Source organism: Uloborus diversus, chromosome 6 (genome assembly GCF_026930045.1).
Source record: "Uloborus diversus isolate 005 chromosome 6, Udiv.v.3.1, whole genome shotgun sequence".
NCBI classification, from domain to species: Eukaryota; Metazoa; Arthropoda; class Arachnida; order Araneae; family Uloboridae; genus Uloborus; species Uloborus diversus.
In genome coordinates this window covers 84,360,540-84,375,057 of record NC_072736.1, presented here as the reverse complement: position 1 = coordinate 84,375,057, position 14,518 = coordinate 84,360,540, and the positions used below count along the sequence as shown (strand labels likewise).

Sequence of the window (14,518 nt, the reverse complement as noted above, 5' to 3'; positions counted from 1 at the left end):
TATAAGTCTACTAGCTGCATTGCCAGGCGTTGCACGGTCTACCTCAAAAATGCACGTATATTCGGCGTTCCAAGCATTTTATACAATTATATAAATTTTCTCGCTTTCATTACATTTCTTATTGCTGCTCCACTCTTATTAGTCAAAGCGCAATGTTATATAGCCTATAGCCTTCTCAATAAATGGACTATTCAACATAAAATGAATTTTTCAGTTCGAACCCGTCGTCCCTGTAGACCAAGAGCTGAGCCCCCAAAACACGGTTTATCTGTTTTATGGCGGGTGGCCGGTTAAAATAATTAAAAAATGTGATTAAAAATTTTGGCTCTAATCCCCCCCCCCCCCTCCGCCCACTATTTTCGGGTTACACGCTGCATGGGTGGATGAAAGGTCAAAATAAAAGAAAAATATTAACATAAGTGAAATGGCTAAAAATTATATAATAACATTAAATTAATTAAAAAAAACCACGTAGCAAATCTCCCCTCCAGCTATGTTGGGGCGAATGTGGGAGCCCCCCCCCCCCCCAGAAGTGAATATCGATTGTTAAAATTAAAAAAAAAAAAAAAATCACTTTCGTGGGGTTGGGGATGGGGAGCTTTACAGGGTATTTGTTTCATTATTTTGATTTCCAAAAAATCTCCCCCCCCCCCAGTAAGTATGGGTAAATTTGTCAAAAAAAAAGTTTTTTGTTTCTCTTTATTTGGTCCTAGTCCAGTACTATTTGAACTTTCCCATGACCTCTTAAATTGTAAAAAACAATTTCAATTATTTATTCGGTAAAAAAAAACACGTAGAAAATCCCCCCCCCCAGCTATGTTAGGGCGAACTTGTTGCCCCCCAGGAGTGAATTATCGATTGATTAAATAAAAAAAAAAGATTACTTTCGTAGAGAGGAGGGATTTTCTCAGAGTTTACATTTGATTGTAGCAGGAAAAAATATCCCCCCCCCCAAAAAAAAAATGTTTTTAATTTAAATTAGAAATTTTGAAATATTTTTCAAAATGAAAGGAAGCAATTCAGCGTCCGTACATCTGCTTCTACCACTGTGTGCTCAGCATGAAAAGAATGAAGGGGAAAGTATACGCCTGTGATGATTTCTTCTTGCTGTTTCGAGGGCAGTTTCGTCAGTGATCAACTGTAGCCAACACAGTGAAGTCGTTATAGCTGTTGGTTTTTCTTTTCGGAGCACGCTGTACCGCATCCTTAAACTGAAAACGTAAAAAAATCCTTTTTTCAAAAATATATTTTGATGTTTTTATATTATGAGTGTTTTAAAGGGTAATTTTAAGTGTAGCCAGCCACCAGATAAAAGATAATGTTTTGACAGAAACTTTATTTGAAGGAATAAAAGTTTCAAAGATTCGAAAACACTGAAAACTGAAATTCCGTGATTTAGATTTTTCCGAGTTCTTAACAGAAGCAGATTTATATCATCGAGATTGCAAGAACATTTTTATCAAACTAGATAGACACTATTACAACCAATATGCTGAAGGTAAATAAATCTATATGAATTTCCAAATTATTATTTTAAAAATTCATTTAACGCATCGGATTAACGCATTAACATTTACAAGTAAAAACGTCGTTATTGCAATTTTAACATAAAATCACTTTTGTTTGTGAAATAAACTCATAATTACTGGGGTAGGGGGAGATTTTTTTTTTTGCAATTAAAACAATTAAATGTATACTCTGGAGATAATATACTAAATTATCTTTTATCTGGTGGCTGGCTACACTTAAAATTACCCTTTAAAACACTCATAATATAAAAACATCAAAATATATTTTTGAAAAAAGGATTTTTTTACGTTTTCAGTTTAAGGATGCGGTACAGCGTGCTCCGAAAAGAAAAACCAACAGCTATAACGACTTCACTGTGTTGGCTACAGTTGATCACTGACGAAACTGCCCTCGAAACAGCAAGAAGAAATCATCACAGGCGTATACTTTCCCCTTCATTCTTTTCATGCTGAGCACACAGTGGTAGAAGCAGATGTACGGACGCTGAATTGCTTCCTTTCATTTTGAAAAATATTTCAAAATTTCTAATTTAAATTAAAAACATTTTTTTTTTTTGGGGGGGGGGATATTTTTTCCTGCTACAATCAAATGTAAACTCTGAGAAAATCCCTCCTCTCTACGAAAGTAATCTTTTTTTTTTATTTAATCAATCGATAATTCACTCCTGGGGGGCAACAAGTTCGCCCTAACATAGCTGGGGGGGGGAGATTTTCTACGTGTTTTTTTTACCGAATAAATAATTGCAATTGTTTTTTACAATTTAAGAGGTCATGGGAAAATTCGAATAGTACTGGACTCGAACCAAATAAAGAGAAACAAAAAACTTTTTTTTTGACAAATTTACCCATAGTTACTGGGGGGGGGGGGGGAGATTTTTTTGAAATCAAAATAATGAAACAAATACCCTGTAAAGTTCCCCATCCCCAACCCAACGAAAGTGATTTTTTTTTTAATTTTAACAATCGATATTCACTTCTGGGGGTGGGGGCTCCCACATTCGCCCCAACATAGCTGGAGGGGAGATTTGCTACGTGGTTTTTTTTTAATTAATTTAATGTTATTATATAATTTTTAGCCATTTCACTTATGTTAATATTTTTCTTTTATTTTGACCTTTCATCCACCCATGCAGCGTGTGACCCGAAAATAGTGGGCGGAGGGGGGGGGGGGATTAGAGCCAAAATTTTTAATCACATTTTTTTATTATTTTAACCGGCCACCCGCCATAAAACAGATAAACCGTGTTTTGGGGGCTCAGCTCTTGGTCAACAGGGACGACGGGTTCGAACTGAAAAATTCATTTTGTGTTGAATAGTCCATTTATTGAGAAGGCTATAGGCTATATAACATTGCGCTTTGACTAATAAGAGTGGAGCAGCAATAAGAAATGTAATGAAAGCGAGAAAATTTATATAATTGTATAAAATGCTTGGAACGCCGAAAACACGTACATTTTTGAGGTAGACCGTGCAACGCCTGACAATGCAGCTAGTAGACTTATAATTGCTGGGGAGGAGATATTTTGTTTTGCAATTAAATGTATACTCTGTAAAATTCCCTCCACGAAAGTGATCATTTATTTTTAATTTAATCAATCGACAATTCACCCCTGGGGGGGGGGCACCACGTTGTAAAACTGCGCACCGCGTAGCAACCCCCTCCATAGGTGTGGGGGGGGGGGGTTGCTACGAGTTTTTTTTAATGAAAAAACGTTCAAACTTTGGGGGGGTTTTTTTTTGCAACTTAAACAGTCATGCGTAAGTTCGAACAATACTCGACTTGAACCAAATAAAGAGGAACAAAAAAAATTTTTTTTGACAAATTGACCCATAGTTACTGGGGGGGAATTTTTTTTGGCAATCAAAATAATGAAACTAATACCCTGTAAAATTCCCCCCCACGAAAGTGATCATTTTTTTTAAAGTTTAATAATCGATACTTTACCCCTGGGGGGCACCACGTTCGCCCCAACATAGCTGGGGGGGAAATTAGCTACGGGTTTTTTCTTATTAATTTAATGCTATTATATAGTTTTTAGCCATTTAACTCATCACTTTGATATTTTTCATTTTTTTGACCTTTCATCCACCCACGCAGCCGTGTGACCCAAAATTAGTGGGGGGGATTCGAGCCAAAGTTTTAAATTGCATTTTTTAATTATTTTAACCGGCCACAAGCCATAAAAGAGATAAATCGTGTTTTGGGGGGTCAGCTCTTGGTCTAATATAATGGTGAATACTTTGAAGGAGACTAAAGAAATTTTGTGAATATAAATATTTTAGAACAAAAATCCGGTTATTTTTGGGTCCCCCTCGTATAAGGGGGTCTAGGAGATCATTAGCTGTAAGAGAATTCATGAAAACACATGACAAAGTAGGTGTAACATATTTTGTTCTAGTTATGCTATTTGTGTCTTACACTATCTATATTCATATTAAGCTTTCTTATTTTCATAAAAATGAATATACTTGATAATGTCTTTTGTGTTTGAGACAGTTTGGTTGAAGGGTATTTTCGATTTTAATAGTTTGTATAATAATAAGTTTTAGATTTTGTTTTATTTGTTTTGTTTTTTTAATTTTTGCAACAGCCTTAATATATATTATTATATATTTGTTGACTTACAATTTTAATGGAGCTTATACATCTGAAATATCATAGGAATTTTCACAAAAGCAAAATAAAAGCATCTTAAAGTGTTTTTCACCACTTTTATTTCATAATTTACTGATTTCATTGCAGCCCTTCCTTCCAGATCCTCTGAATATTCCATCTAGGAGCAACATGAAAGAAAATCTCCCGTCGAGAACAAATACTGATGTTGGAGGTCACAGAAAGGTGAAACATGTTTAATTTGATTTTTATGCATCCGTTCTTACCTTTCTCTTTATATATATATATATATACCAGGGGTCAATCCAGTGCCAAATTGGGGCCGCTTTGCGGCCCCTTCACAAAATTCCGCATGGCAAAAGCGGCCCCATTCACAAAATTCCCCATCGCAAAAGCGGCCCCATTCACAAAATTCCGCGTCGTAAAAGCAGCTCCTTCACAAAAATTTATAAAAAGGCAGCCTTTTCACAATATTTTTTAAACGCAAATGTGTACGCATCTACGCGGGAGCCTCTTCCACCTTCCCCCATCTTATCTTTTTGCTTGCTGCGTGAGGTGTTTTTGCTTGAGAGCGTCAGAGGAGGGACGGGAGAGGGACACTTGTGATTGGTAGCTTGTTTTCAGGAAAATCTTAAATTTTACTTTGATTACGCAATATATATTTAGTATTAATTTGTGTTGAGTTTCAAAATCCAATTCTAAAATAACTTTACTTAAAATAAAATTATTTTACATGCTGTTTTTATTTTTTTATTTGTTTTGAATATCTTGATTTCCTTACATCGGCCATGGTAAATGAATTTTTCGCATTTTTTGATGTTTACTGTACCTTGTTAAGAGGCAAACAAATAAAATTTCTTATATATTTATTAACATCATTAAATTGCAAAGTTTTAAACGAAATACCTACTCTGTAAGAACGTCAAAAGTCAAAAAATTAAACGCTGAATGCTGGTGCAGTATTATTTTGGGTTTTAATTACTTTTAAGTTTTTCAAAGACATTTATGGAATCTTTAATGAGTATTTCACTTCTGTGTTAAGAAATATGTGATATCTTTGAGTCTGTTCATATTGTATTTATTAGGAGTTATCATTACGTTCAGCAGCATGTGCAATTTTCATTGCTCTTAAAGTATTTGAGAGGGGCAAACAGGAATTCTGTTGTGAGACTTTCACCTTAAGAAAGTGTGCCTTGCATATGTATATTTGTAAAAAGCAATAAATGTAATGTATGTGTCAAATAACGAATAAAATGTTAAGGGTCTTACTTCCCCCCTCCCCCAGCGCATTTTCTCTTGACAGCTTTCAGGTATTCTTCAAGAACTTGCAATCACCCCTGAAACCTGTCTAAGGCTTTTCTATAACGATACGACAGCTAAAAATGCTTTAATATAATCTTTTCCAAGAAAAAAATCACAAGAAGGTCTTTTTTACAAAAATAAAGAAAATTCACAAAAATATTTTGCTTTTTCACAAAAATAACGAAATTTCACAAAAATATTTTGTCTTTTCACAAAATGGGGATCCAAAAAATAAAACCTGGATCGACCCCTGTATACAAAGCCGTTCAATGCATTAGTGCCTAGTTTCCCAAACATTCCCCTTATTAGCACATCCATTTCATGTTTAAAATTAAAACAAACAAATTGCAACAATTGGTTAGATTAAAACCAAGGCTGATTTTTCTCTTGTTTCTGAAAAAGGAGAATGATTGTGAAAAACTTCTCAGGTTTGGGGGGGGGGAGGTTTGGATTAACAAAAATCCTTTAATAAGAACTTGAAAGTTGTAAAAAAAGTTAACCAAATGAGAGATTTTGTTTCCTTATAAATTATTTTGAGGAGAACAACAAACTCTTGCAAGTTTTCCAGTTCTTGATTAATAAGCCATTTTCGAGGCTTTTTTGCAATTTTTGAGCATGAGCCATTTTTCTTGAAACTGTTCGACTCCTAAAACGACTTCCAGACAGCACCTTCCAATGGCATTTCCTTTTAGTGCTTTTTTTTATATGTTTTTTTCACAAGTTAGTTAGCTTTACTGTTATTGTGAAAATGCAGTAACCGTCTTATTGCAATTCCAAAAAAGAACTAGTTTTTGGAACTAACTTGAAGCAAGATGCAGTCAAGTTGTCCCCTTCAACCAAAAGTAACTGTTTTTAATAGTTGAAACAGAGATTTCAAAACGAAAAGCTGCACACACACCAGAAAGAAGTTCCAATCCTCATAATTTGTTAAATCGGAGTAGTGTTTGAAGATCAAAACTCTGCAAAAAGAATATTTAGTGTCACAATTCACCGTACCCTTTCCTCTTGTCTAATGTTACACTATATTTAACTAACATATGGCTACATACAGGGGCGGCAAATAGGGGGGTCAAGAGGGAGTGGTTGCACCCCCAAATTTTATGAGCAGAATGATAGAAAATGGGTGAATTCAATTTATGTAAATCGGAAATCAATGTTCATTTTAAAAATCTCACTGGTTCTCAGTAACTATTTGATGAAACTCGACGCTACTAGAGACCCAGACTAGAAAAGGTGTTTTTCGTTATTTGGATGATGACTTAAATTCATGAAGTATTTTCCGGCCTTTTCAGAACATAAAAAACTGATTGAGAACTATGGTTAATTTTAACTAAAGACATTGCCTCATTTTGGCTAAATATTCCATACTTGTGTGCCCAGTGTAACGATGGTATATCCAATATGAGAGGCTCGTGCAAAATGGTGTGGTTGCATGGTTTTTACAAGAACATTCCTTGATATTTTACAATCACTTTCACGCTCATTTTTACTTCCTTTTACAAAAAAGGAAGTATTGTTTTCGCGAAAAAATTTTCTCTCAAAGATCGGCCTTAATTTAAATTTTGCTCACCCCCGAATAAATGTTGAGTTTATTTTTCAACCCAACCACACGTTGATATATGCCTAGGAACGTACAGACACCCGAAATACCCTTTTTGACGATCCCCGAGTTAATCATAACGTGTTTTCTTGTGACGTCTGTATGTACGTATGTATTGGGTGATTGCAAAAGTTCGTGCAGAGTTGCAATAGATGGCGTTAGAACAGGCGTAACGTGTTGTCATTAATACCACTATCTACGTAAGTCAGATTGTTGGAAAGGTGAGAGGTGTGCAGCTTTCCAATCAAAATAGTTTGTGCAGATACAAACTGCTTCGAGAAAGATTACTTTTAAAATGAGTGTTGATAAAGTACATTTACGGCATGTTATGCTTTACGAGTTTCGGAAAGAAATAAACGTTGCAGCAGCCGTAAAAAACATTCAAGACGTTTATCAAGATCAAGCACCAGCTAAACGAACTGTGGAAAAATGGTTTGCAAAATTTCGTTGCGGAGATTTTAAGCTGGAAGACGAGCCAAGCTCAGGTCGACCTTCCGACATTGATGACGACATTTTGCGTTCTTTAGTTCAGAATACTCCGCGAATTTCAACAGAGGAAAATGCTACAGCACTTAACGTTGACCGATCAACCGCTTTTCGGCGTTTAAAAAAATCGGATTCAATTTAAAGCTTGATATGTATGTGCCCCATTTGTTGACCAAGAGCAACAAAATCCAGCGAATTTCTGCTGCCGTGTCTTTACTCGGGCGGCTCAAAAACAAGCCGTTTTTGGATCAATTAGTGACGGGCGATGAAATATGGGTTCTGTACAACAATGTTCAGCGCAAACGCACATGGAAACGGGTAGGTGAACATGGTGACGTAATGGCAAAGGCCAGTTTGCACCCGATGAACGTGATGCTCTGTGTTTGGTGGGATTGCAAGGGTATAATTTATTTTGAGTTTCTCCCCGCCAGCCAAACGATTGATTCGGACAAGTACTGTGGTCAATTAACTAATCTGAACCGAGAAATCAAACTAAAACATCTGAGTTTGTCAAATCGCAAAGGCGTAGTCTTTCATCAAGATAACGCTAGACCACTTGTTTCAAGACAGATGCTACGCAAACTGAACAGCCTGAAATGGGATGTCCTAACTCATTCACCGTATTCTCCTGATATTGCATTATCGGATTATCACTTATTCTGGTCATTGCAAAATTATTTAAATGGAAAAAAACTTGACTCTTTGAATGCCTTACAAAACGTTGTCTTCGTTCTTCGAATCTAAACCACGCAGTTTTTATGATCGGGACATCCGTATGCTGCCAGAACGTTGGAAGAAGATTATAGACAACGATGGAGAATATATCATTGATTGAATAAAGAGTTTTGCTTGCCTAATCACTGTATGACTTTCTTTCATAAACTCCGCACGAACTTTTGCACTCACCCGATATGTGTGTAGGTGTGTATGTATGTCGCATAACTCAAGAACGGAATGTCCTAGAAGGTTGAAATTTGGTACTTAGACTCCTAGTGGGTTCTAGTTATGCACTTCCCTTTTTGGTTGCATTCGGATGCCTAAGGGGGGTCTTTTGCCCCTTTTTAGGGGGAAATCATTGTTAATTTCGATGTAAACTCAAGTGGTGTTATAATTTGGCGGACACTTGGCGATACATTGGCCGTCTTTTGGTCGCCAAGTTTTGGCGACGAATTTGGTGATTTTTTTAATTTATTTTTTCTTTTTTTAAATCTGGTTTTAATTTGGCCACTGTTGGTGATATTTAGAGAGTAAACTACTGAACCACATTAAAACTGCCAATAATGAGAAAATGACATTAAATTGGAGTAAAAGGAAGTCATGTGATGCACACATCAGCTAGTTTAAGTGTATATTTAACGAGGGTTCATTGCTTTCTTCTGCTAGAAACAAGTTTCAGCTGCTCAATGCATTATATGCTTTCATAGAAACTTCTTAAAAATGCATGTGATTATTGAATAAAAAAAACATATCAACAAATACCTTTTATGGGGCTATATAATTATGCAATCTCAGCGTGACAGAAGATGGTCTTCAAGAGTTAAAATTATTTCTCTATAACTTCAAAGCAGTGTTTTGACGACTGGAAGAATTATTGCAAAACGATTCTTTCAATGGTGAAAAAGTTCATAACCTTTACGATGTATGACTTTGTTTCAATTTTTATTCAATTTGTTTGTATTGAGGAAACTTTTTGAAAATGCTTTACTCTACCAAAACATCTTCAATCTGCTACCCTTAATTTTCGGACTATTCAAACCACAGTTCAGTCTGCAATTGATCTGTGCAGCATACTACCATAGTTCAATCTACAATTGAAACTGAAACTAGATTTTATATAGATGCATATTTCAGTCAATCGTGAAACGTTTCAAAAAATATTCTTCCTCCGAGCCAATTTTAAAAAGGTGCAAAAAAAAAAAAAAAAAAAAAAGTGACGAAAACTCACATGATGTAAAGTCAAACATTGTTTTTTTAATATTTTGTATGAAGTAATCAATTCAGTTTCGAATGAAATTAACACAAGATTTTATGATACATAACTTTGTTACTTCAATTATTTTTTAACTATTCCAATCAGCTTGGCTAGTAGAGAAAGAGTTTTTTGTCTCAGGATGTTAGAGAATTATTTTCGAAACACAATAGGCAAAAAAAAAAAATCTTATTTTTTTGTAGTGGCAAAACAGCACGACACTGGGCACTGACAGATTAGTAACACGATTCCCTGCTCTTCCGAATTCCAAAAATCATGCGTTAAAACTTTTAAAAGAGGTATAAAAAACTTTAGTATCGAGATGTTTTGTATGATAACTTATTAGAAAATTAATCAAAATTTTAATTGTTTCCAAACAAATTTTTATTCATGGTAAACCGATTTTATGACCACTCCCTGTTAGCTAATGTGTGTTTTGTACCGCACTGTAGTAATACATATTTAAGAAACTCGAACCTCCTAAATGAAATGCTGAAATGCCGCACCTGGCTACATAAAAGGATTCTATTTCAATGTCCCTTACCCTTGTCACAAATTCACAAAAATCCTCCCTTCTCAAAAGCATATTGCATCATTTGTGGATGATCTTTAGCATGTGGGTTTCTTTCCTCTCTGTTGTTTTTACTGACATGAATACTTGTTGAAATCCGAGTTTTAAAATTTATTGATAAAAGCATTTTAAATTTTTACAGGAATTGCTATCTAAACATTTTCTTGTGGCTCCAACATTGCGAAAAGATATTGGTTCTGAAAAAGAAACTAGAAATTTATTTAATTATTCTTCTAACAATTCATCTACTATCTCTTGTGGTTCTCAAACTGAAGCCGAAAAAAGCAAAGGAGCAGTACCTAAAAGAGCAGTAAGTACGAAGTAAAATAAGAAATAATTTCAGATAGCACAAATTACAGATTACTCTTTTTCAATGCAAAAGAAATGAACTTATGGATGAAAAAACTTCAGACTAAAGTCTTTTGTCTGATGTCTTTTCATCTATAAGCTCATTTCTTTTGCATTGAAAAAGGTGTTCCTTGTAATGCTGCAACACATACATGCCTGCAATAATCTGCAATTTTCTATTTGACCTTGTTATTTCTTATTTTACTATGTATGCACAAAGGTATTTATTTAACTGAGTAAGTAATTAGTTTTTTTTTTCTTTTTCAGATGCTTTTACAGTAAACCCTCGTTTTACGTGGGGGTTACGTTCCACGGAAATGCTGCGTAAATTGAGACTTAATACTAGTGTTAAAATAGGGATTTAATTCCGTAGATTAAAAAATAATTCATTCTAGTGATGACTAAGACTAATTGTTTATAAGTTTAATTCGTACTTATATCGACTTTTATGCACAACATGCATAAGGAAAACATAAATTAATTTCGTGTTCTGTTTATAAAGAGGAGCTGGCTATGATAATCTTTTGGCAGTCATTAAGAATTTTTCTCTAATTCTTTGCAGAGCATTAACGCATCCATCATCACTTATGTCATTTCCATGATAGAATCTTCCTTCACTAACAAATCAGAAAAATCACTTGTATTGCCTAGGAATGGCTCAAAATTTTCAATGTGAACGTTTTTGGTTATGCGTTACAGACGTCATTATCCTCGTTGGTTTTGTCCTAAAAGCTCTTCTTCCAGTGAGTTCTGAACTGTGTGAATTTTATAACTTTACTTCTGGAAAGAGCTCTGGAACCAATCGCATAAAATGTCTCCAGTAGTCAAAGCTCCATTATTAGCACGCCAAAATGCAGTTGATTATGTGTAATCTGCAATCTTTAGGAGTTTGGATTTTGAAAGAGGGGACAATTTTATCTGTTTGCATTGCTGCATCCGCGTAAAACCGAAACTCATCCGTATAAAACAAAATAAAGGTGTCAAATCTTAAACCTCATATAATCGAAATCGCGTAAAATAAAGCCACGTAAAACGAGGGTCTACTGTACTTACATGAGTACTTGCTTGAATTCGGTGTTTTAGGAATTATTCATTTGAACATTTTAAATTTTGACTGGAATTAAATTCCAAATTTTTTAAAACCACATTTATAGATGAAGTAGATGCCCGAATAACATTAAATAATAAGCAGTTAGATAATGCAGGACCAGTGGTGTAGCCCTGATTTCATTTCGGAGGGGGTCCAATCAGTGGCATAGCCAGGAAGTTAGGGGGGGGTAAGGAAATTTGACAAATTAATATGGAGATCTTCTTCAAAATAAGCAAAATAGATTTTACAGATGAAAATTTTATTTAATTGTTTTATCTGACAAGCAATAATTTTGAATGCATTTGAATTAAAAAAAGACAGCAAAATTTAATGCAAAATAGATTCCCCACTTCCCCAGGAAACCCACACAGGGACAAAATTCTAAGAAATTTGGAGAGAACTAAACAAAGGAGAAGTGCCTTTCGTTAAATTCTAAACAGGTATATTCTCAGAATTTGCATCTACTTCAATGATACAAAGGAAACCAATGATTTGGGGACTGCAGAGAGGAATATTTTCCAGGGTTCGTACAGGTCATAGAAATCCTGGAAAGTCATGGAAAAAAAATAAACAAATTTCAGACCTGGAAAAAGTCATGAAAAATTTAAATTTTCATTCAAAGTCATGGAAATTTATTTCAAGCTATGGGAAAATGTCCGGAGTAAAGAGAAACTAACAGTAGCTAAAGGAGCATGATAAATCTTTAGTGATTTAACTGTATTGCACTTAAAAGCTATTAAAACTGGAAAATTGAACAATCCCAAAACAAATCTGAATTTTGAAATCTCATTGAATCCACTTCTGTGGTAGCCACTCATCTTTCTTTTGCAATGTGCTTTTATTCACTCATTTTGAATTTACCATTATTTTGAACACTTATATTTTATATTCCTTAGTAGCGAACTTGCAGTGTAGATCTTGCCACACTCACTCAAAAAGCGCATTTCAACTGCATTCAAGTTTGTTTCCATGACTAATAAGAACTTTATTGTTAAATTTATCAGAGTAGTTTATCTTAATTTGTTGTAATTTGTTGGAGGTTTTAGAAAATCTTTATTCAGGCAATAGAATACAGAAATAGGAGAATCCTAATACCCTAAAACAGTAGTACCCAACACTAAAACCCGCAAAACTAAAACCAATCCACTGTTCAATGTCGGGAACCAAACACGTTCTGGAATTTCTGAACCTATTAATCAAAATATGCATTTGAAAATGTGCACATAAGTAAACTGTTGAAAACTGTTGTTAAAACGGCTTTTGAATCAGATTTATTCACTACTGAATGGTTTTTTGAAATAAATATCTGGTTTAGAATGTGGCTTTACTTTAAAGAACCAAAATACTGTCAAGTTATGTGGATGATTAAATGCACTGTTGGACACGAAAAGGCAACTTTTGAAGCAAATTTATTGAAACTTGGTAATGACTCATTCCACCTTTGTCCCATTCATTATCATTCTGCCTGTTTATAAAAAAATATTAGACATTTAAGCATCATTGTATCACATTCACTGCATTTTTACTTTACTTAAATTTATATGATGAAGACAAATAAGAATAATTTAGTTGTTTAGGTGTACACTGATACTTTTTTAATCACCAGTAAATGCTTTGACGAGGTAGTGGCATTCACATAGAGGTTTTGATAATGCACATTTCCAAAAATTGGTTTGAAATACTACTATTCTCTTAGTGTAACAAGGTCATGAAAATTTTTATGAAGTCTTGGAAAAGTCCTGGAATTTTTTCATCCGAATCGAGTATAAACACTGATTTTTGCACACTAGCAAAAACTTAAGAATCATTGCAAAAAAGCTCAACGCTTTACAGCGCTCCCTCATTTCATCCCCCGTTTCCCCTCATCCATTTTACCTTATCAATTTTCCTTTCAAGGTTTTTTTTGTATGTTATACATTGTACAAGATAACAATTAAAATGTCTATAATTATGGAACACCCTATTTTCTGTTTTTCTCATTAAAATCAACACATGATGTTTTTTTAATTAATTTAGTTAATTATCTCTAACTTGTGCTGCCCTGTACAAATTTTTCACTTATGCCAAAAAAAAAAAAAAAAACCCTCCCCGATTTGTATTTTTACTGTGAAAAATATTCTATGCTTGTGTCTAATTTTTGGGACAGAATGCATGAAGGTTTCATCTATGACTTTTCTTTTCCCATCTTCTGGCATCATATGTTTTTAATACCATACTTAAGTATTTGTTACAGATGAGTTTTAAGGCTTACTTTAAGAGTATGTAACATTTTCTGCATCAAAAACTGTCCCAATAATATTGCACTATTTAATATTATTGCTTTACAGCTTGGAACTAGAAATGCTGGCTTCCATTCCGGAATCAAGTTCTCAGACAACTTTTCAAGAGTAACTGTTGTGAAACCTGTTGGCCTTGAAAATCTTAAGGAAGGAAGTTCTAAGGCAGAGGATGAAGTATGTTTCAACATTTTTATTCTAGAATTCAAAACACATTATGTAAAGGAAGTATATTTGAATTTTTTAGGCAAGAATAATTTTTTTAGAGTGCATACAGACTTTTTTCACCCCTGGAAAACTTCTTGGGAGGGAAAAAAAGAATCTTTTAGAACTGAGAGATGTTGTAGAATTTATGCATTAAATTAATGTATTTTGAACTAAAAAAGCTTGATAAAACCATATTCTTTCCTCAAATAACATCGTTTAAAATCTTCCTTAACTTGGACTATTCCTTAACTTGGTTTATTCATTTCACAAGGTTGGCAGGTCTGCAATTGACATTTTTCTGTTTGCATACATATGCTTAAATAATTGTCTAATTTATCAGGGATAAATAGGTTTTAATACATAAGGGGCATTGATCTTGAGTTAATCATAGAAGAATGTAATAAAAAAGGGAACAGTAGTTAACCTCCTTTTAAGGTAACCTTTGATGTGCCCTGTCCTCTTTTTCAATGCTCCCTCCTTGTTTCTTAGAAGTTTAAAGCAACGCTTGGCTTCAAAAGCAATGCTT

At 34.2% G+C, this 14,518-nt stretch overlaps 1 protein-coding gene across 2 annotated transcripts in view; it reads left to right on the top strand.

Moving 5' to 3' along the window:
* Window positions 1–14,518, top strand: part of LOC129224586 (uncharacterized) — a 78,480-nt gene that overhangs the window by 53,455 nt on the left and 10,507 nt on the right. For both annotated transcript variants that reach the window (XM_054859070.1, XM_054859069.1), the window contains exons 10-12: window positions 4,273–4,368; window positions 10,214–10,381; window positions 13,837–13,962. In XM_054859070.1, the coding sequence (XP_054715045.1) occupies window positions 4,273–4,368; window positions 10,214–10,381; window positions 13,837–13,962 (390 nt within the window). The remainder of the gene's footprint in view (window positions 1–4,272; window positions 4,369–10,213; window positions 10,382–13,836; window positions 13,963–14,518) is intronic.